The 20,122-nt window shown below is 44.7% G+C and overlaps 1 protein-coding gene across 1 annotated transcript; it reads left to right on the top strand.

The window, feature by feature from the left end:
• Nucleotides 1-979: 979 nt before the first annotated feature.
• Nucleotides 980-15,469, top strand: axin2 (axin 2 (conductin, axil)). The gene is made up of 10 exons (XM_053338105.1): nt 980-1,785; nt 3,800-3,931; nt 6,214-6,316; nt 8,252-8,392; nt 8,489-9,021; nt 9,128-9,304; nt 9,440-9,655; nt 9,849-9,983; nt 10,767-10,934; nt 13,810-15,469. Exons 1-10 carry the CDS (start codon nt 980-982, stop codon nt 13,934-13,936), a joined length of 2,538 nt encoding a protein of 845 aa, XP_053194080.1. The 3' UTR covers nt 13,937-15,469.
• The last annotated feature ends 4,653 nt before the right edge of the window (nt 15,470-20,122 follow it).

Below are 20,122 nucleotides of genomic sequence, written 5' to 3'. Positions count from 1 at the left end.
ATCAGATTCTGATACAATGCAACAGTGGTGGTTTTTGCGGTGTGTGAGCGATCATGTGTAACAAACTCTTAATAATCTCTGAGGTCATGGATGGATGTTTGACTCTGGACATCAGAGCATGGAGTTAAAAAAAAAAGCACCCTGAGTAGTACATCAAACAGCAGCAGTGAATTAACTCCATTAACTATTTTAGTCACGTTTTCCGATCTCATCCAGCTTGTCCCACATCAGTTTCCCACAGGTACTCACGGGGTGGCTCAGTTTGACTGGATTTAGTCGCTTATGGTGACATGTAGCGACGTGATTAAAGAATATACTCTAGATATTAGAAAGTGGATGGAAGAAAGACATGTGCTTGCAATCTGCAGCAGACCTGCTAGGCAATAACCCTGACACCAGGCGTGATGGATCCGGAAGCGTTAATAAAGCCTTGTCCGTGCGTAAAGCGCTGGCATTTTGAAGGATAAATGACTTATTAATGGTGTTCAGTTCATAGCCGCGCTTGGCATACGTGTAATCACTACTTGCGTTTGTAATTGAAAAGGTAAGATGATCCAGTTCAGGCATCGCTCAGGTGGTTTTCTGGTCGACAGTGCATGTGCAGATTCACTATTCACATTCTTGTTAATTTGCTTCTTAACCAATAGCGCCTCTGTAGAAATCACATTCCAGGTTGGGAGATGAAGAATTGCTGTTTATGTAATGCTGCTGCAGCGTTTTTCTCACATTTTTTTCTCTCCTGTGGACTAGCATGTCTTTTTCTGTAAAAGTCAGAGAGGCTCTGAAAAGACTCTTGCTGCTCCTCTCTTCCCTTTGAAGTTGGGGCGGATCTGGTTTTGATTAGATCAATACTTTGTGTTTCAGAGAGAAGACGGGCAGCCAGAGAGAAGCTCCCCCGCTGACATAAGAGAGTGAGGAGATTACAGTAGAAGCTCAGAGGAGGCGAACAGCACACAGGCTCTCTTCTGCCTTCAGAGCCATGAGCCGGGTGCTTATGGACCATATCGCCAGTAGTTTCCGAGAAGATGCCCCTCGACCCCCGGTGCCTGGGGAGGAGGGCGAGGCGCCCTGCTACCCCGGCAAACTCGCGATGATGAAACCCCTGGAACCCCCTAAATCAGTTGTGCTCGGCTCTCCGGGGTCCTCGGCAAGGAGGAACGAGGATGGACTTGGGGAGCCCGAGGGGAGTGCCTCCCCGGATTCACCGCTCTCCCGGTGGACCAAGTCTTTACACTCTCTCCTCGGGGACCAGGACGGTGCGCTTCTTTTTAGGACATTCCTGGAGCGAGAGAAATGTGTCGATACTTTAGACTTTTGGTTCGCCTGTAATGGCTTCAGGCAAATGGACCTCAAGGATACCAAAACGCATAGAGTCGCCAAAGCAATTTACAAGCGCTACATCGAAAACAGCATTGTCGCCAAACAGCTCAAGCCCGCGACTAAAACCTTCATACGGGATAATATCAAGAAGCAACACATAGACTCAGCGATGTTTGACCAGGCACAGACCGAGATCCAAACCAACATGGAGGAGAACGCCTACCAGATGTTTCTGACCTCTGACATTTACCTCGAGTACGTGAGGACTGGGGGAGAAAACCCCAGTCACGTCAACTCAAACGGGCTGGGCGACCTGAAAGTAGTATGTGGATACCTGCCCACGCTCAATGAAGAAGAGGAGTGGAGTTGTGATTTCAAAGCCAAAGCCCTGGTTGGACTGTCTGCAAAGGGGCAGAGGGCCTCCGTGTCCATGAGGGCGGTGGAGGTGATAGAGAGAGGATACAGGTAAGGCTACAACACCTTTTTAACCTGTGTTTGAAAAAATGAAAGAAAAATGATTTATTCTGTACACACCACAAACAATAATCCACATAAATGGGACCCCCTTTGTATACAAGTAGAAAACACACCTTTTCTCTATATCACCTTTTGGGTTTCTGTTAAGTCTTCAGAAAACTCTCCCTGTCTTCCATTCCCTGGCTTGCTCTGGCCCTTCTCTCCCTCTCACCATCTCCAGCAGCAGCCCTCTGCTGGCGCTTGCCTGGATTTCCGGGGCTTTGAAATAGTTCCGCAGAATGAGGGATCGTCTTCCACGGGAAAAGTTCACAGAGCATGGCTGGCTCCGGCCCCAGCCAGCAAATAATAGATGATGACATTGTTATGCTATGCTTCCTCCTGTACCACACTGTCCTCAGGCCTTTGGCAGAGATAGAAATCTATAAGCTAGCAGATCTATAGATGGCGCTTTTTTAAATGTTTTATAGCTTCATTTGGATGCTTTGGTGTTATGACCTTCCCTGTCTTTCCTGTCACTGTTAAAAGAGTGAAATAAAACTTTAGATTGACAACAGAACAGAGCAAATGTAGGTTATTCTGGGAGGTTTATAAGTCTATAAAATATGGGTGAATATACATAATCTTTTTAAATTGGACACAGTGGGAATACAGTGTGCCAACATTGGGGCAGCTTCTTATGTTACTGTTACTAAATCACAAGTTGCACTAAGATCTTAACTTTTATAATGGACGTGACAGGCAGAGCAAAGTGACAGCTTCCTGCTCTTGGACAATGCGGATTGACAGCTTGTTCAGGAGTGTTGGGAGTGGTGGGGAAGCAACCCACTTGCTCCCATTCCTGGCTTTCAGACTGGTAGAATAGTCTTCTTTTGACATGGAGCCCTGGTGCCTTTTTCTCCCCTCCCATTGTCACTCTTCAGATTCAAAACATGTGGAACCCATTTCTCCCTTTTCCGCTTCCCTCTCCTCACCTCTTCTCATCTGACTCAGGTTCTCTTGAAAAAAAAAGAAAGAAGAAAACAAACCCCGAACAGCAGCAGCAACAGTACAGAATCAATACCCCCCACCACCACCACCACCACCACCCCCCCAACCCTCTCACTCTCTTCTTCCCTCTTTTCTTGTTTGCGTCAATTCTCCTCTGATTCCCTCCTTTGCTGCTTTCCCCCGCCTTCTCCACTTTTATCTTTTTCCTTTTGAAAACTCAGGGATGGGGACTAGAAGGCATGCTTTTGGAGCGAAAGTGAGTGGAAAGAGAGCGGAAAGGAAGGACAGAGGGGGGAGGTGGGTGCACCTCATGAAAGAAAGGGAGGGAGGAGAAAGGATAAATGAGGGGGTGAGAGAGAGGCAGGGAGGGAAGAATGCAAGGCCAGCTGTGTTAAATACCTGACTCTTTGCAAGCCCCTCTGAAGGTCAGCCTAGAGCTGGGGCCCTACAGCTTTAGTCATGCTGGGTCTCTCCCTCCTCATGGAGACCCCCCTTTTTTTCCTCTCTCCTTTCTTTCCTTCTCTGACACACTCTCATGCTTCCGCTCTATACTTTTTTTTCTTTTGGTCACTCCCCCCTTTTCTCCTCCTCCTGTACCATGGCAAGAATGCATGCACAGCGGGAGATGAATGCTGAGGAAAGAGTGAGTGTGAATGAGAGAAATGGAAAGAGAGAAATTGTGGGGTATTTAGGAAGGCACAAATAGGGTATAAGGAGAAAACTAAAGTTTTCCCAGTGCAGATGAACTTATATTTTAGGGGACGAGGTTGCCGGGCTCCAAATGAGCTGGTCAGATCCATTTATTACAGAGTGTATATGTTATTGATACACACAAACACTTGCTCCTTTCAGTGTCATTCAAACTTCAGAAGCCTGTCTTGATCCCAGATCCTTAGTGAAATACACCTGCCTATACTCCTCAGGAAGTAGTATTGAAATGTCATCCACCTGTTAGATGCCGTCTCATGGTGTTGTATTAGTATTAATCTGATCTCTGTTGTTGTAACCTCTACAGATCATACAAGAGAGGAGACTCACTCAACCCCTGCCATGTGGGCTCTTTTGCCCCCACCAGCAGCACCAATGACAGCGAGGTATCCAGTGACGCGTTGACCGACGACGCCATGTCTGTGACTGACAGCAGTGTGTAAGTGAATATTAACCAAACACACAAGTGTGTGTGAGTGTGCCAGTGCAGGCGGGTGTTTTGGGAATGTGAAATGAGGTGCTGTGGAAATCCAAAAAAAGACAGTGTCAGCTTCCTTCAGCTGGCTGTTGAAAGTTTTAATCAAACTGGCAGCATGGTTTACTGTAGTGAAAATATCAGTGAATTATATCTCTTTGAAAACATTTGGAAGGTGTGGAGCAGTCAGGATATGGGATGGGTTAGTGCCAAGCCCCATCTTTGAAGTCGGTACTCTTAAACAACTATAATATACAACTATTATAATATAAATGCAAAAAGACTTGAGTTGAAACATGGGAATATGTGGAGAGGCTTTACATGTAAATGAATCAGATGATATTGGCACTGAATGTTTCACAGAGTAGCGTATGGATGCAACTTACCACTAGTCTGCTGATTACTTCTTTCCATTAACGGACTGATCATTTAGTCTACATAATGTCTGAAAATCGTGGAAAATGCCAATAACAAGTTCTGAGAGACATGATGAAAGAAACAAAATATTCACATTATGATAACCAATAATCAGCAAATGTTTGGCATTTCTGCTTGATAAATGACTCAAAGGTGTAGTCAATTATCAAGTGTGGTTTGTGGTTTGTGCTTATCTGTGTACGTGCTGAGGGCCTCGTTCCTCTAAAGGATTACTTGGCATAATCACGTGTCGCTCAAGTGACAAGGTACTATGAAGTCAGTGCACAGATCAAGGCCAGGAGCACACAGGTCAGCTGGTGTTGGACAGAAAGTAGAAACATCTTGGTACAAATTCTTGACCTCATCTCACATGGGAGGCATCATGGCCTACATGGATGATGTCAGTGAAACAAGCAATAATACACAAGTCCAAGTTCAAGATACTTTAAGATTAAGATACCAATGTTCAGTTCAGTTAAATCAGTGGGCTGGGCTACAGATGAATATGGCCGCTATAAAGAGTTTTTTTTTTTTTTACAACAGGGAGTCCTCTGCTCGGGTATATCTGTAGACAACCCAGCTTCAAAGACACCGGGGCCCATATAGTCCTATTCGGCTGTACTTTGCCCAGTAAAGTGACAAAGCACAGGGACAGGGACACAACCCCCAACCTCATTTCCTGCACACTCTGTCCTTGATCAGACTATCTGCCTCTCTTTAGGTCAGTTAAAAGGACCCATAAACATTTGAATCTCATTTACAGATAAAGAAAAGAATAGAAAAGGGAAAAAGCAACGGGGGAGGAGGAGGAGGTTGGGTGGGAAGAGAAAGAGAGTGGTGGAGGGGGGATTTTTGCTTATATCTTATTTATGGATTTGCTTGGACGCTGGGGAATGCAGCTGCGCAGACTTCAAACATTACCTTATCTTACAAACCAGCCTTTTGATGTGCGGAGATCAGAGGCTGGCTGCGGCAGCGCTTGCCAAATGAAGATTGGGAGGAGGAGGAGGGGGGGGGGTGTTGCTTATGCGCATGACTGTGGCATTTCAAAGCAAAAGTGGAAAAGTGCTCCTCAGTTAGGCTAGGTCACCAGGAAACTGCTGTTTAGCATGGGAGAAAAGACACTGTTTTACACTGTCAAGTGCTTCAGTTTGAAGTTTGAGCTTTGCTGTTTGTTGTTTGATTTCATTTTTTAGCCAGTCAGCCATTCAGCCCCTCAGACAGATTTAACCAGGTTAGCTACACCCTTGGGTGCTGTCCTGCAGTAACTCTTTGAATAAGGATAATGAGTAGCTAATGCTAACAGTGTCCTCAGCTCAACATAAAAGTCAGTAGGGGAATGCTAATGCTGACACTACTTCTGGCCAATAGAGCAGAGCATACTGTGACCGCTCTGTGTGTGTGTGTGTGTGTGTGTGTGTGTGTGTTTGTGTGTCTGTGTCTGTGTCTGTATGATTGTGTGTGTGTGCGTGCATGTGCGTATGCTGTTGAAAAGAAATGGCCAGTAGGGTGCCCAGTGTTGTGCTGCAGCCAGAGCTGAACATTAGTGTAACTTTAACAAACCCTCCAACCACCTCACTCACAATCACCTTGCTCAGACGCACATAGACCGGAAAGGCTGGCATGTTTTATCTCTGAGTATCTTTTTTGTTCTCATATTAAGTCTGAAAGATGAAAAACAAATTGGATAGGAGAATTAATAAATTAGATTTCATCTCACTTGAAGTGTGTTTGAACTACCCAGTCAGCTAATAGGGATCTTCCTGAATGGTCTTTTAATGTCTCTGATTGGGTAATTGACCTTCTGTGATCTGTCTGTATGCCCTCAGAGATGGCATCCCTCCATATAAACCGGGCTCCAAGAAACAGCTACATAGAGAGATGCAGCGGAACATGAGAATGAACAGCCAAGTCTCTCTGCCTGCTTTCCCTGTAAGTACACAAATGCACACAAACACATAACCACGCATACACATGCTCAGAAGTCTTTTTGAACCTGGGTCCCACAGTGTAATTTCCATACCACCCTCTGTTCCGGGTCTCTCTTGGTTCTATGAATAGTACCGCACAAACTGTATTCGGCATTCTCAATTCAACAACACCAGCAAACATCTGAAGAGTAACGTCAAAGACCCAGCCTCCGACTCTCTCTCTCTCTCTCTCTCTCTCTCTCTCTCTCTCTCTCTCTCTCTCTCTCTCTCTCTCTCTCTCTCTCTCTCTCTCTCTCTCTCTCTCTCTCTCTCTCTCTCTCTCTCTCTCTCACACACACACACACACAGACATGCATAAGAAGCACAAACACATCCAAACATGAGCCCCCTTGCTACCTTTGGTGTCACCTACACCCCCATTAGGGTTCCTTGAAGTCTGCGGGAGACGGGGAGGTCTCTAAGCTGTTTATCGCCACAGCGCTCGGAACACACCAGGGTTTTTCTTCCCTACTGATGCTGTAAATATGGAGAATAGGGAGAGATGAGGAAGATCTCTACCGCTTTATCCCGAGGGCTCTGAAATCAGCCCGGTTCCTCAACAAAAACACAAAGATACTCAGACACATTCACACGCACATGCATGCACACGCAGCGCTTTGATCCAAGGATGAATGGAGCAAACGCACAGGGAAGTGACAACTTCCAACAGAGCTGGCCCCCTTTTTTTCCACAGCACCCCCACCCCCTGCATATACACACACTCAGTCAGGCCCCCCGTCTAAAAGTGAGGGATCTGAGGGAAGCGTTTGAGCGTGTCATGTGAGCTCTCAGTGGGTCAGAGGCGAGTTGGTAGCTTAAGACTTTACTGAAGCTAACTTCAGGTTTCCAGAAGGACAGGAACGGAGGATCGAAACAGTGACAGTTGTCACAGAAGTTAAAATAAACTTGATGTAACCCCCCTTTTTCTTGAGCACATGCAGCAAGTGTTCCATATATTAGCAAAAGATCCACAGATTGGATTTTGCCACTCTTTTCTTGCTCTCCCCCTTTACTGTATTTTCGCTATTATTCTTGTTTTTGTTTCCCGTCTGATTTTTGACGATGGCTGCCATTCCCATGGTGCACCAGCCCCAGGCTCCATCAGACAGCGCCTCTTTTTCTCACTCTTTTCTCCCCTTCATCCCTACTACAAAGGAAAGGGAGAAACAAAAAAGAGGAAGAAAAATCAAGAAAGCCCCAGTGCAAAAATGCAAATAATTTAAGATGTGTGTGCACACGCACACACATTCTCATACTGTCACTATACTGTACCTCAAAGGTGCCCAGTGTGTGACAAGAGGGGGGGAATAAATTACCCCAACCTTTCTGATCTCCCATCCTTTTTTGGCACCTTTATCTCTCTCCTCCAATCCTTCCCTCTCTTCATTTTCTTTTTCTCTCCCCTCCTGCGAGCACACATCTCTACATCTCAACATCTCCCATTTTTTTAATCCCTCATCCTTTCCTCCCTGGAGTTCTCTCCCACCCCCTGTCGATATGTGGCTTTTATTCCTAGATGTAAAGTCACTGCTTCCCATCTATCTATCCCTCCATCCCTCCCTCTGCTACCCTATTCTCCCCCCACTGAGTGTTTGATATTTGACGAGGAAGCCTTTGAAGTGAGCTGAGTTTAAAGAGGCCTGCTGATAATAACTAAGGGAACCAGCCGAGGCCTAGCCCAGCATGACCATACGCCAGGCTTGCCACCCCTTGAAACAACCCAAGCGACATGGGTGCCTATGAGAGTGCCCTGATCAGTGCCTCCAATAGTGGAGAACAATGCATTAATGTAGCTAGATTAGGTGAGAGGGTTATAGATGCTTTGTAGAAGTTGTGAGAGGCTTGATGGAAAGATGACAGAGAATACAACAGCTAATGTATCACCTTCTCCCTAAAGCGCACCTGCCGTCCTCCCAAGGAGATGGTCCCAATGGAGCCCGCAGCTTTTGCAGCCCAGCTCATCTCCCGCCTGGAGAACCTGAAGAGAGAGCAAGACACCATGAGCTCTCTGGAGGAGAGGCTGCAGCAGATTCAGGAGGTTTGTGTGAGACTAATTCTTACTGGACAAGAGAATTGTAAGTTACTTTTTTTTCCCCTCAGCTGATGACTGTGTTTGCCTTGTTGTTTTAACCAGGAAGAGGAGAGAGAAGATACAGAGATCGTGGGAAGTGCTCCCCAGCTTTCCCCCCACCCTTTGACCCTTCTCCCTGGCTCCTCCGACGAGGACCCCCAGGCTATCCTGGACGAACACCTCTCTCGTGTCCTGAAGACCCCCGGCTGCCAGTCCCCTGCTGTCATCCGGCACTCACCTCGCTCCAGCTCTCCAGAGCACAGGCCCTTCACCCGGGCAGGCTTTGGAATCAAGGCCCTTGTGAGGACAGGACCCTCCAGTTCTTCTGTTTCTAGTCCTGACCAAGGAGCTTTCACTGTGTCCTTGGGCCCCAACAGGACCCTCGTAAGCAGGCAGAGCACAAAACACATCCACCACCACTACATCCACCATCATGCCAGTCCCAAGTCTAAGGAGCAGATTGAAAGGGAGGCAGCTCTCAGGGTGCATGGCCTGTGCTCCAGCAGTGGCGAGTACCAGCCCTGCCAGCCTTACCCGCGCAGCCGCAGCCTGGGAAGGGAGATGTGTGGGGCCACCTCAGCAGACAACAGTGTGGGGTCAGTACAAAGCATTTTTTTTAAATTCAGGTCTAGATGAATTACTTTTTAAACGTCGATTGCATCAAAATAAACAACGCTAACTTTCTCCTTCTCTTCCACACAGACGTTCCAGCTCTTTGTCCAGGCGTGTGTGTCGTTCAGGGGCAGAGGATGGAGTAGCAGAGAGGTGTATGGAAGACTGTGGGTCCTTGCAGTTGCCCAGCGACACGACTGACCCCACCCAGAATGTCTTGCAGTGGATCCTGGAAAGTAAACAGCAAGGCAGGCACAAGTCTCACAGGTGAGCAGTCACTTTTACTTGGAGTGGTTTGGTGCTGACACAGCTATTTAAATGTTTTATTCCATAATATCCAATACTAAAGTTCTTAGAGCTGGGCTTAATATTTGATGCATGATATGATTTTCTCTCTTGCAGTACCCAAAGCACCAAGAAATCCTTTGGAGGCTCCTCTACCCAGACGCACACGTGGGGTGGTGGTGGAAGCTGTGGCCACCTACGTAGCCACCAGCCAGCACAGCCATTCATCCAAGACCCTGCCATGCCTCCACTGCCCCCTCCCAACACTTTGGCCCAGCTGGAGGAGGCCTGCCGCAGACTGGAGGAGGTCTCCACTAAGACCACCAAGCAAAGGTACACAAGAAGTAGAGGAGTAGTTGTTGTACAGTGATGTTAGCCTCAGTCTACTTTCTTGCTCGGTTATGATTTCTAGCAATGCCAGATTAGTTTTTAACTTAATTGATGTCTCATATGTCACTGAAGGAAATGTCACTGTGTATACGGATGATAATGATAATAATCAAGTTCCTGTCATGTCTCTCTGCAGGCATTCAATGTCCAGTCTCCAGCGAGAGAAGAGCCACCTTGTGCCTGTTAAGGGTGGGGGGTCCGTCCCTCTCTCTCTAGCCAATCCCATCCCTGCTGGCCTCCTCACATCCAGCCCCAGTCTCCAATCAGAAGAGTACGATGCCTCTAGCGTCCTGCCCTCCCTCTCCTCTCCTCCTCTCTGCTCCTCTTCCTCCTCCTCTCAGCCATAGCCTTCACCTTGCAGTGTACTTCTACCCTTTTAACTCTTCCTATGTGTCACCTGCACTCCACATGTAGGGAGACAGACCAATAGTCATGTGCAAACCTACATATTATACATGTGCACACACCCACATACATTGACTCAAAAGAGAAGGTGACCCCCTTTGCAAAGCTTATTTTAAGCTTTGTACACAGCGGCCTGGCTCTGCCTCTGTGTTTGCATGAATCTTGTGTATTTGTGCTGTGTGTGGGGAGTGTGTAGTCACTGCACCACCTGACTGAGACATCTCTTTCATATATATATGTATCATTTTTATTGGCTGTCCTTCAGTGAGCTGGCAGTCGGCTGGGGCGAGCAGAGCTTAGCAAAGAGAGAGCTCCTCTGAAGTGGGCCTACAAAGCCTTGGACATAGCTGAAGGGGAATTGATAATACTGTGCCCCTTCTCCATGCACACACAACACACAAGCACACACTTAGTGATGGCACTGGGTCACACACACTCTCTCGCTAGTGTAATTCTTCAGCCAGGGTGCCTTCACTGTATTTCTAGTCCATTACTGTCTTCTGTATAATGTAGCTGCATGTAGGAGATTTGGTTGTTACAGTCCCGTAGATGCTTTGCTCTATTTCTGATTTCTCTTTTTGATCATTAAGCATCATTATGGTGTCCACTGCTTCTCACTCACCCTTTCTCTCCCCCTGTGTCCCGCCAGGATGAAGGAGTGTAAGAAGGGTTTAGGAAGCCACGGGGTGTGCAGCGGAGAGACGGTGGTGACGTATTTCTTTTGCGGCGAGGAAATCCCCTACCGGAGGACCATGAAGAGCCACAGTCTCACCTTGGGCCACTTCAAGGAGCAGCTCCGCAAGAAGGGCAACTACAGGTGTGTGTTGGAGGGGAATTCAAATACTGGGTGTCTGTTGAAGTTTTACAGAGTGAATTCAGCGACGTAATGCTAATAAACTTTAGTTCAAAGCCTGTGTGATATTATGATTGCCGGCAATAAAACATATCAGTTCATTGGCCTTGATGTTGAGAACAAAGAAGGAATGAGTTGAAGTTGACTGTTGGCTTTTGTTGTGTCAACATAAACCGGCTATGAGACAGTGCACAGGTTACGATCAGGAAGAGGGTAGATTTATAATACACCTATGTTTACCTAAGTGGCAATCACACTAACAAGGAGTGGAGAAAGTGGGGCATAACTCGGCGACATTGTGAGCAATCAAAATGATCACAACCTAAACCACTGCAAACTAGAGTAAGAACAACTCATGATGGCTAGCTACAATGTTTGAGTGGTGTATTTATATTTTTACATTTATATATCTACATGGTTGTTAGTGCCTATGACCTTAAAGACCTAATATGTCTTTTTTTTTTCCCCTCCACAATTATTTCTGCTCAGTCCACGTCTATGTGGAGTGCTGTTATCACTGTTTGTTTCTATGTGTGTGAGCAGTCAGATTTGGGCCGCTGTGGTTTGTGTGTGTGTTGAGGGGGGGTGCAATGAAAAGGAAAGGACAAGAGGGAGGTTGGGTGGTGCGGGGGTTAGTGGGAGAGTTTGAACTGCAGCGATTTGGGTCCCATCTGGTATTGATTTCCATGCTAAGGCACACTTAATACACATGGCTTTGAAGCCCCGGCCCCTTTCATTTCAACCAACAAAGACTCACACAAATGGCCAGCGTGCAAATTCTTCACTGATGCTATCAGGGGCTCTTTTTTTTCTGCAGTGGTGTGTGTACTTGTGTGCACACATGAATGTGCTTGCATTGAGTGTGCACAATGTTTACACATGTTGTAATCATTTTATGGATATTTTTGAAAGGCAGATTGTTAAATGCCAGATCCGCTTGTTTGCCGTACTACAGGGCTCTGACTGAGGCCGCACAGCTTCGATGTGTTTGCGGAGAGAGATTTTACTTTGATTGCCTCTTTCCAGCAGGCATTAAAGGGAAAAGATCAAACATTCATTGTTTAGGCTGCCACGGTTTCCAGAATAAGCATTAGAGTTGAGTATCGTGTTAATAATTACAGGTATCAAACTTTGATTTTTAGAGAAAATAGAAGTGATGGAACCTTTTTGGATAGACCTCCTGTCCAGATGTGTGCAGTGTTTTTGGATCGACAAATGTGACGAGCACTTAGCTTAGAGTTCCCCACATCTGTCTGTTTGCACCCCCCCACACACCCCCCCTCCCCTCTTCTCTTCTTTTCTCTCTGGCTTGCTATCTCAGTTCCTGTGTCATACCATCCACATTTTTTGGAAAGAGAGCTGCGCGGCGCTTTAATAGCAGCCAGAGAATGTGTGGAGTTGGGTCATTTCAACATGGCAGCGGTTCAACAAAGAACAGTACTGCTGGGCCCTGCCAGACGATATTGGTGCCAGATGTCAGTGCAAACGGAGAGAGAAGGGGAGAAGGGGGGGAAAAAACAGATCTAGCCACATAAAACATGTTCCAGTGGAAATTCGGGCTCTCTCTGTCTCTGTCTGTCTCTCTCAGCAAAAAGGATCATGGCTCTTTGAAGATTTTTTTTTTTTAAAAGAGTAGGACGACTTGACTTTTTTTTTTTTTTTCTTCCTACTCCAGATACAGGAAGAGGATACAATTATCAGACATGTCTTGTGCTCTCTCTCCTGTCATCTTATTTGTCTTATTTATTCACTTTATTTTCCTCAGAGAGAGACCTCTTATGTTCCATTTAGTTGAAGCCTTCCTGTATTTCAAATGTAGCTGCTTTTTATTAGTGACCACCCTCATGCTGATTGGAGCAGACTATATTTAAGACTATAGCTTTCGTTTTATAAGTGCATGTTCAACTTTGTCAGCCTCCCGTCTCGTTAAAAAACAAAATGCGCACAAACATACCCACATTCCAGTCACCCCACACATGGAGCAAATCGAGGCATTTTTCCATTACATAGTTAATGAGTTGAATTCTGAGACCCCACTCCCACCACCCCACTTACTAACCGACCCCTGCTGGTTTCTCTTCCTCTAAAATGAGGATGAGGGGGGTTGCATCATTAATGGCCCAGTGAAGTCATGGCTGACAAGAAGCCCCTCCTTAGATTTTTTTTCCTCCGACACACACATACACTCAGAAAGTTTGCAGTCGACTGCCCTTCCTATAGCTCTCAGCGAGAGCTCATGCTATCAACAGGGGTAAGGAAGGACACAGTGTACTGTTCGCTTTTTCCCCTCCTCCACTTTGTCTCAGTCTGTCTCTGTTCTTTTCTTTGTCCCTGTAATAATGAAACAAGGATGAGGAGCAAGTGAAAGCATGTGCATGTGTGTCTTGTAGCGTGTGCGTGAGCGGGTGTGTAGGAGTCGGGGGTAATGACAGGCAGACTTGCAGGCACCCAAAATTTCAGCCTTTGTCAAAGGACCCCTTCATTTGCACGCGGGCCTAATTAGCCCCTGTTAGCCGGGGCAAAACTCACAACGTGATGGAGAAAAGGAAAGGGAGAAGTAAATGAGAGTAGGAGTGGAGGGAGGGATGAAGAGAGTGAGTCTCTTATTTTAGACTCAAGACTTTATGGCAACAGGTTCCACCCCACCCCAGAGTGTATAGGAGGCCGGGTTGATTGTGTACTAAGTGGCTTTTCACGGATGGGGGAAATGAGGCTTGATGTTTAAAAGGTCCGAACAAAGGGGATGGCAACATGCTGTTTGACTTTTAGCCTATAAACCTTACAGTGTATGAAAAAGACGGCCGCTGGGTGTTAACGTTCCTTTGTCTCTCTGTTGCAGGTACTATTTCAAGAAGGCCAGTGACGAGTTTGAGTGTGGCGCAGTCTTTGAGGAGGTGTCAGATGACAGCTCCTTGCTACCCACCTACGAGGGCAAAATCCTGGGCAAGGTAGAAAGGATGGAGTGAGACCTGCCCGTGTTGTGGAACACACTCCTACGGACGCTTCACACCTCCATGGATGTACTCCTTCATACACTCACACACACAAAGCTCGACTGATGTGTCTTTTAAGCTAAGACTGTAGGACTGGAGATGTTGAAGGAATGTTGTTGAGGTTTGGGCAGATGGACTGAATGAAAAAAAAACGGAGAAGAAAGATGGAGGAGAACAAGTTATCAATAATACTGGACTATCATGTGAACAGCCCGCCTTGAAGTGAAGAAAAGAATGGACTGTATCTTAATGGACTGAAACATCTCCATGTTACCAGAGGAGAAAACCCTAGGTGAATTACCACTCTTCAAAGAAGCGGGGCAGTGGGTTCAAATCTGAGACTGACCCTGCCTGTGCCAGCATCTGCCCACGGGCAGTCGCTAGCACTCCGCTAATATGTATATGCAGATATACATGTACATTGCATTGTATTGTGATGCTCATATTATAGTGTAAAGATTTCTATTGCTATTTATTGGAATTATCCCTGCCCCAACCACATTATTCTTCCATGGACAAGCTGCTTGGAGATGAGAAAAACGTCTCCAATTTCTCACATCTGTGATTTTTTGCTTCTGAGCATCAGTTCTCAAGCAAAGGAAATGGGTTTTATTCATTTTCGGCCCCTCATATTGAACTGTAAACTTCAGAAATACCTCTTCAAAAACTCAAAACTCCACTCCTGTTCCTGGAGATTTAGCAGGACATCTCTGATCTCTTGGCTGGAGAGCTTACTGCTGAAGCTTTGAGAATGGCTCTGTATCACTTAAAGTTCAATAATATATTTACTACTGCAGTGCTATTTGTGGCTGTGTCCCCATCTGCTCTGAAGGGCCCTGAGTGTATATGAAAAAAAGAACAAAAATGCTATTAATGTTGAATTCCCTACTCTGGGACTGTGCCCAGCTAGCCTTGATCTGTCGCGTCTTAGTGCCTTTTGTTTCAGTGGCGCAGGCATCGCACAAATAGCCTACGTATTTACGAAGAGGAAACTGCCCTAAATGGGTCCTCAAGTCCCCAAAATGTGTTTACACCAATATTAATATTTACCAACAAAAGCTCTATAATGTGCTCCCTAACTTGCTTACCTATGTGTATGTGTGAGTTGCTTTTGAGTAGGGTTACTCTGTGTTATTGCAAGCCTGCACTATGAGCTGCAGATGATAACGATGGTGGTGATATACACTATGTCCATAGTGTTTTAATTGAGTACAGTAGCTGTGCCTACATGGATTCTTGCCGTGTTTTACCCCGTTTTAAGGGTCTTATTACTCCCTTGGTTTTTACAAGGGGCCTTATGTTGAAAAGATATTTTTATGCCTTTTAGTATCCGTTTCATCATGTTTATGTTTTATAATATTTTTCATGGCTTCATTGGCTCCACTTGTAAACTGTAAATTATGCGTTCTATAGAGCTCAGTTGAAAAGATGCCTCGGTACTTTAATTATTGTAATTATGAAGAGATGTAGCCTTTATTAAAATGTTCTATTTTTCAAATTAGCAAATGGCTTCCTATGGTTTTGTGTGTGTATGTGTGTATGTCTTGTGATGGAGAAGTGTATGGATTTTCCTGGCTCTAATTGGGATGGTTGTGTGTGTGTGTGTGTGTGTGTGTGTGTGTGTGTGTGTGTGTGTGTGTGCGTGTGTGCGCGTGCATGCAAGTGCGTTCATGTACACGTATATATGCGTGTAGAACAAACTTCACCACACACACCCCGCTGTGGAGAGTACAACTCGTTGGATCCAGTGAGAAATCTCCATCAGATTTGCATCCATTATCAGCTTTTAATATACTCCCTGTAGGAAATTATAATATGCAGTATTAATTTGGCCACCAGAGCCTCTGTGTGTTTTAGTGTAGGAGCGAGAGTGTGTAATGAGACATTTGTCAAATATGTCCCATAAGTACCTTTCACCCAGCTTACTACATGGTAAACTGTTTGGCCTCCTGTGGTACTTTATGAACTGTGAGTGAGGGTATTTTGCTCAAAACCCAATTAGGGTCCCAGTGAATAGGTAGCTGAAAACAAACTGCTGCATTAAAAGGTAAAGACAATTGGAATATCTCAAGATTTCTGTTTTTAATATTCCAAAACAATGACTGTATTTATACTGCCCAGTATATAAAATATCATCGGTCACACCACTATTACACAAAAAGTACTAAAACATGGCTCTCAGCCCCAAGAGTATTCATTCCCACTGAACACGTATATCTGTAGGGTCATTTTTAAAAACTGTTACAGTAACATCTTAAAAGCTGGGCACTGTGTTTTTTCAGCTGCTGTTTAATACACTAGTGAGTATCTAATACATCAGGATGATGTATGTGGATTATAAACTACAACATAAAATACAGTGGTACTGTTCTTTATAGAGAAGGAGAATGTCAGCCAGTACCATGGAGCTCTGAGGCAGAAGAATAAACTATATCTGGCTTCACAGAAAATACTTGTTAGTTTAGGATTTAAAAATGAGTATATGTCTCTATCAAACTCAAGAAAAACTCACAGTGTATATTAATGAAGCTCTATCTGTGGTTTTAATATTCTGGTCAACAGACAGTTTTGAAAATATAATCTATGTAGCTTTTGTCAAGCTTTCCCTCCATGCAGTATTAACTGAGACCTGCAGTTCTGTAAGAAAGCAAACTATCTATGATCAGAGTGTGCACAACGCTACCTTACATCATTTAATTTAAATAGCTTCACACACTGTTTGTTGCACACCACGCTCCTCTGCCACCCACCCTCATTTTAACTTTCATTGGCTAAGAGTGTTGCTTATGCTGCCTTTCATATTGAAAGGGCATCATGATATTGTTAAAATACCATTTTCAGCCCTTTCATCAGCAAAGGTCAGTGCATACACTTGAAGGCCATCCTTTGGACTCTTTAGAACTAAGAGGCTCTCACTCAGCAGCGCTCCACTGTCAGAAGGCCCTGTGAACCCATCTTTGTATAGAAGGCTATTTTAGATAGGGTCATCTTTTTGAAGAGTGCACTGGGTTAGGCAGACTATAGACTGCTATTCAGACATGTAGGTGCTTTTTAAAAGTACCGTAGATGGGTATTATCTGGTGTATTTGAAGGCTGCTAGAAAGTACTTTGATAAATAGGATACATTTTATTTATGTATATTTTTATGACTCAAACCCTTTGATAAGATTACAAAACATTACTTTGGTTGTCCTGTGTTCACTTGTGTAAAGCCTCACTATGTAAGATTACTGCCTCTCCTCATAAAGAGCAAAAGCACATAAGCAATACGAATATGAGTCTATGGCCATGCTAGGGACTCTGTGAGGCTGTACATAGTAATGCCAACATGACATCATACACCTAATTCTAAGATGTTGGTGTTTGATATGTAGAACCATGTTCACTTAGTTTAGTGTGTTAGCATGCTATTTGCTAAGTAGCACTTTGCACACAAAGTACAGGTGAAGCTGATGTGAAGGTAATTTGTTTTGCAAATATTAAGTCATAAATCAAAGTATTATACAATCAAATCTGACCTGATAATGGCAGGTAGATAGGATAGATGAAAATTCACAGGATTACCAATATTATTACAATTCATTGTGAGTTTCAAACTGTACCACAATTCATCCAGTAGTTATCAAGATTTCACTCAAACTCACACACTTCAATCTCACAGTGGCACTAGATGAACAATCAGAGGATCATGAAAGTCAGTAGCATTCATGGTCTTGGAACCATGTCTGTAAAACATGTTTGCATCAAACCATCAATGTTGAGATATTTCACTGGATAAGTGAGAAATGTGACCTGCTTGTGCTGCTAGATAAGTCAGTTAGATGATCCTCTGGGAACCATGAATGTCTGTACAACATTTTATGGCAATCCATCCAATAGTTGATATATTTCAGTCTGGACCAAGGTGGTTGACCAACCAGTTAATGTGACTAAAACCATCTTTCCTTCCCACACCTCTCATTCTCTGCCTATATAAGATGTTGTTGTTGTTGTTGAATAAAAAGTAATATCAGTTTTACAAAATAATCTGAACAGTTCTATGGCTACCTGTTATTACAGGACCAAAGCTGACTACTTGAGTTTTGATCATTTGATGAGAACTGACAGCTAAGAAAAACTCAATTTGCTGACTAAAACCATGCAGTGCAGTGGAAAGCTCAAGAAAAAGCTTCAAGAATAAACTTTTGTCTTGATGCTAATTTAGTCTGATTATCAGCAGTCAGTATCAGCACACAGTGTTTTCCAACTTATCCATACATTCTTTCTCTCAAGTCCTAGTCTTATATAATTAATCCTGATACTCACTCAATTTCCCACTTTAAGAAATCTGTTGTGAATTGGTACAACTTTGTGCCAACTAGACACCTCAGCCCCCTCATGTCCACACTCTGCCTGCTATTGTTTCCCCCCGATGATATCCAAAGTCTGCTACCTGTTCCGCCCACATGAGACGAGATCAAAGGCTCTGACTGTGAACAACGGCGCACAGGAACCTAAATAGGAAGTGGAACCAGGATCACACAGATGCGCTTTGATTGGTGGAGGCAAAGCTTTGACGTCCATATGCAGTCATTATTGTGCAAGTCACTTACTAAAATGGGCTGTTGTAGTACAAAAGATGTGACCTTGACCCCCTTTAAAGAAAATCCTCTTCAAAAGCATTTAGAGATGGCTTTTTAGTACCAAAAGTCTGAAATATGAAGGATTTTTTATCACATAACAAAAGACATGGAGTCATGGATTACAATGAAATGTAGAGTCTAAAACATCAAACTAGAGCACACAGCTGAGCGTAGAGGACATGGGAAAAAACTCTGCTCACTGTCTGTCACCACGAACCTCAACCCCATTTAAATACACTCCAATCATTCCACCATAGACGGATATGACAGAGTGAGACCCCCAATTTTGGGTCCTGAACCCCTTCATTTAGAACCTGGATCCATGCGAGTTGTTCCACACAGGCATCACCCCAGACAGCCATGGGACTGTGGTCAACCAGGGGGCCTCGTCTGGAACCTGGCCAGGCGCCACTGCGGTAGCTGAGCCCCCTACCATGTGACCAATCACATGACTTTATACTGCCTGATACTCCACTCTAACCAATAACAGACTCCTGCGCCTTCAATCTCAACCAATGCCCAATTTCCTGACGTGTTTAGATGACAGCTGCTTGGCTATGAAGAAACAGAAACTATCCATCAAAAAGAAATTAACAGGGTTATTATTGTAGCTTATAGACTGTTCAATTTTAGTGTTTCTGAAAGAACAGAGTAGGCATCACTTTAATACACATTATAGTAGAGTGGGGTCTTACAGAACACTATTAGAACAGATATCCTATAAGTTTGGAACAATACATTGGATCTGTTCTTAATGACCAACATATGTGACCAAAACATTTGAAGGCTGAAACAAATCTTCCATAGAACGCTTTTTTTCTCTAACAGTACTAAGAGAAAAAAAAAGGCATTATATTTCCCTCCCTAATCACATGGCAAGAATCTGAGGAGATTATGTATCTCACAAATGCTTTGGGAAATGAAGAAGACAGGGGTTTGATGTTGAGGGCCAGAAATCCAATCTGCCGCCAGTGTAGTGCAGTGATATCGGATGCAGTGCTGCTAAAAGGGTGCTGAGGACGTGAGGTATGATAGTTGGCCTGGCTGCGTTGGTGGATTCTGTGTGCATCCTCCCTGCAGCTGAAGGAAAAGCATCTTTTGTAAAGAGAGTGAGCACCATTGTCCTCCTTTGGTGTTTACGTTTGTCTTAAATTTCACCTAGTGCACAGCACAGCCCCACCAAGCCACAGGATAGGCATTGTTCTGGGCCCGTGCAGGAATGGTAGCCTGCAGTCACCTTCTTTCTGACTGTCGCCATTGTCCCACCACCAACCCCCCAAACTTCTTTGTTTTTGCTCCCCGCCACAGACATCTCAGATTGTTGCCTGATGTTGCTTCCTCTCGTCCTATTGTTTCCATGTCTCCTCTTATGTATGACTTTTCTGCTCCTTGTACGTCCATGTGTGTGTCGATTGGGTGAGTGGTTGCAGGGGATGGGAGCGTAGGGTTGGCGGGGGGTGGGGGGTTGGAGGGGGGTTAGGGTACATAGAGTGCATGTGAAGTTTTATGGCTTACCACATGTGTTTTTGAATCTTTG

The sequence above is a fragment of the Scomber japonicus genome, chromosome 18, assembly GCF_027409825.1.
Source record: "Scomber japonicus isolate fScoJap1 chromosome 18, fScoJap1.pri, whole genome shotgun sequence".
NCBI classification, from domain to species: Eukaryota; Metazoa; Chordata; class Actinopteri; order Scombriformes; family Scombridae; genus Scomber; species Scomber japonicus.
This window is presented reverse-complemented; position numbering and strand designations above follow the sequence as displayed.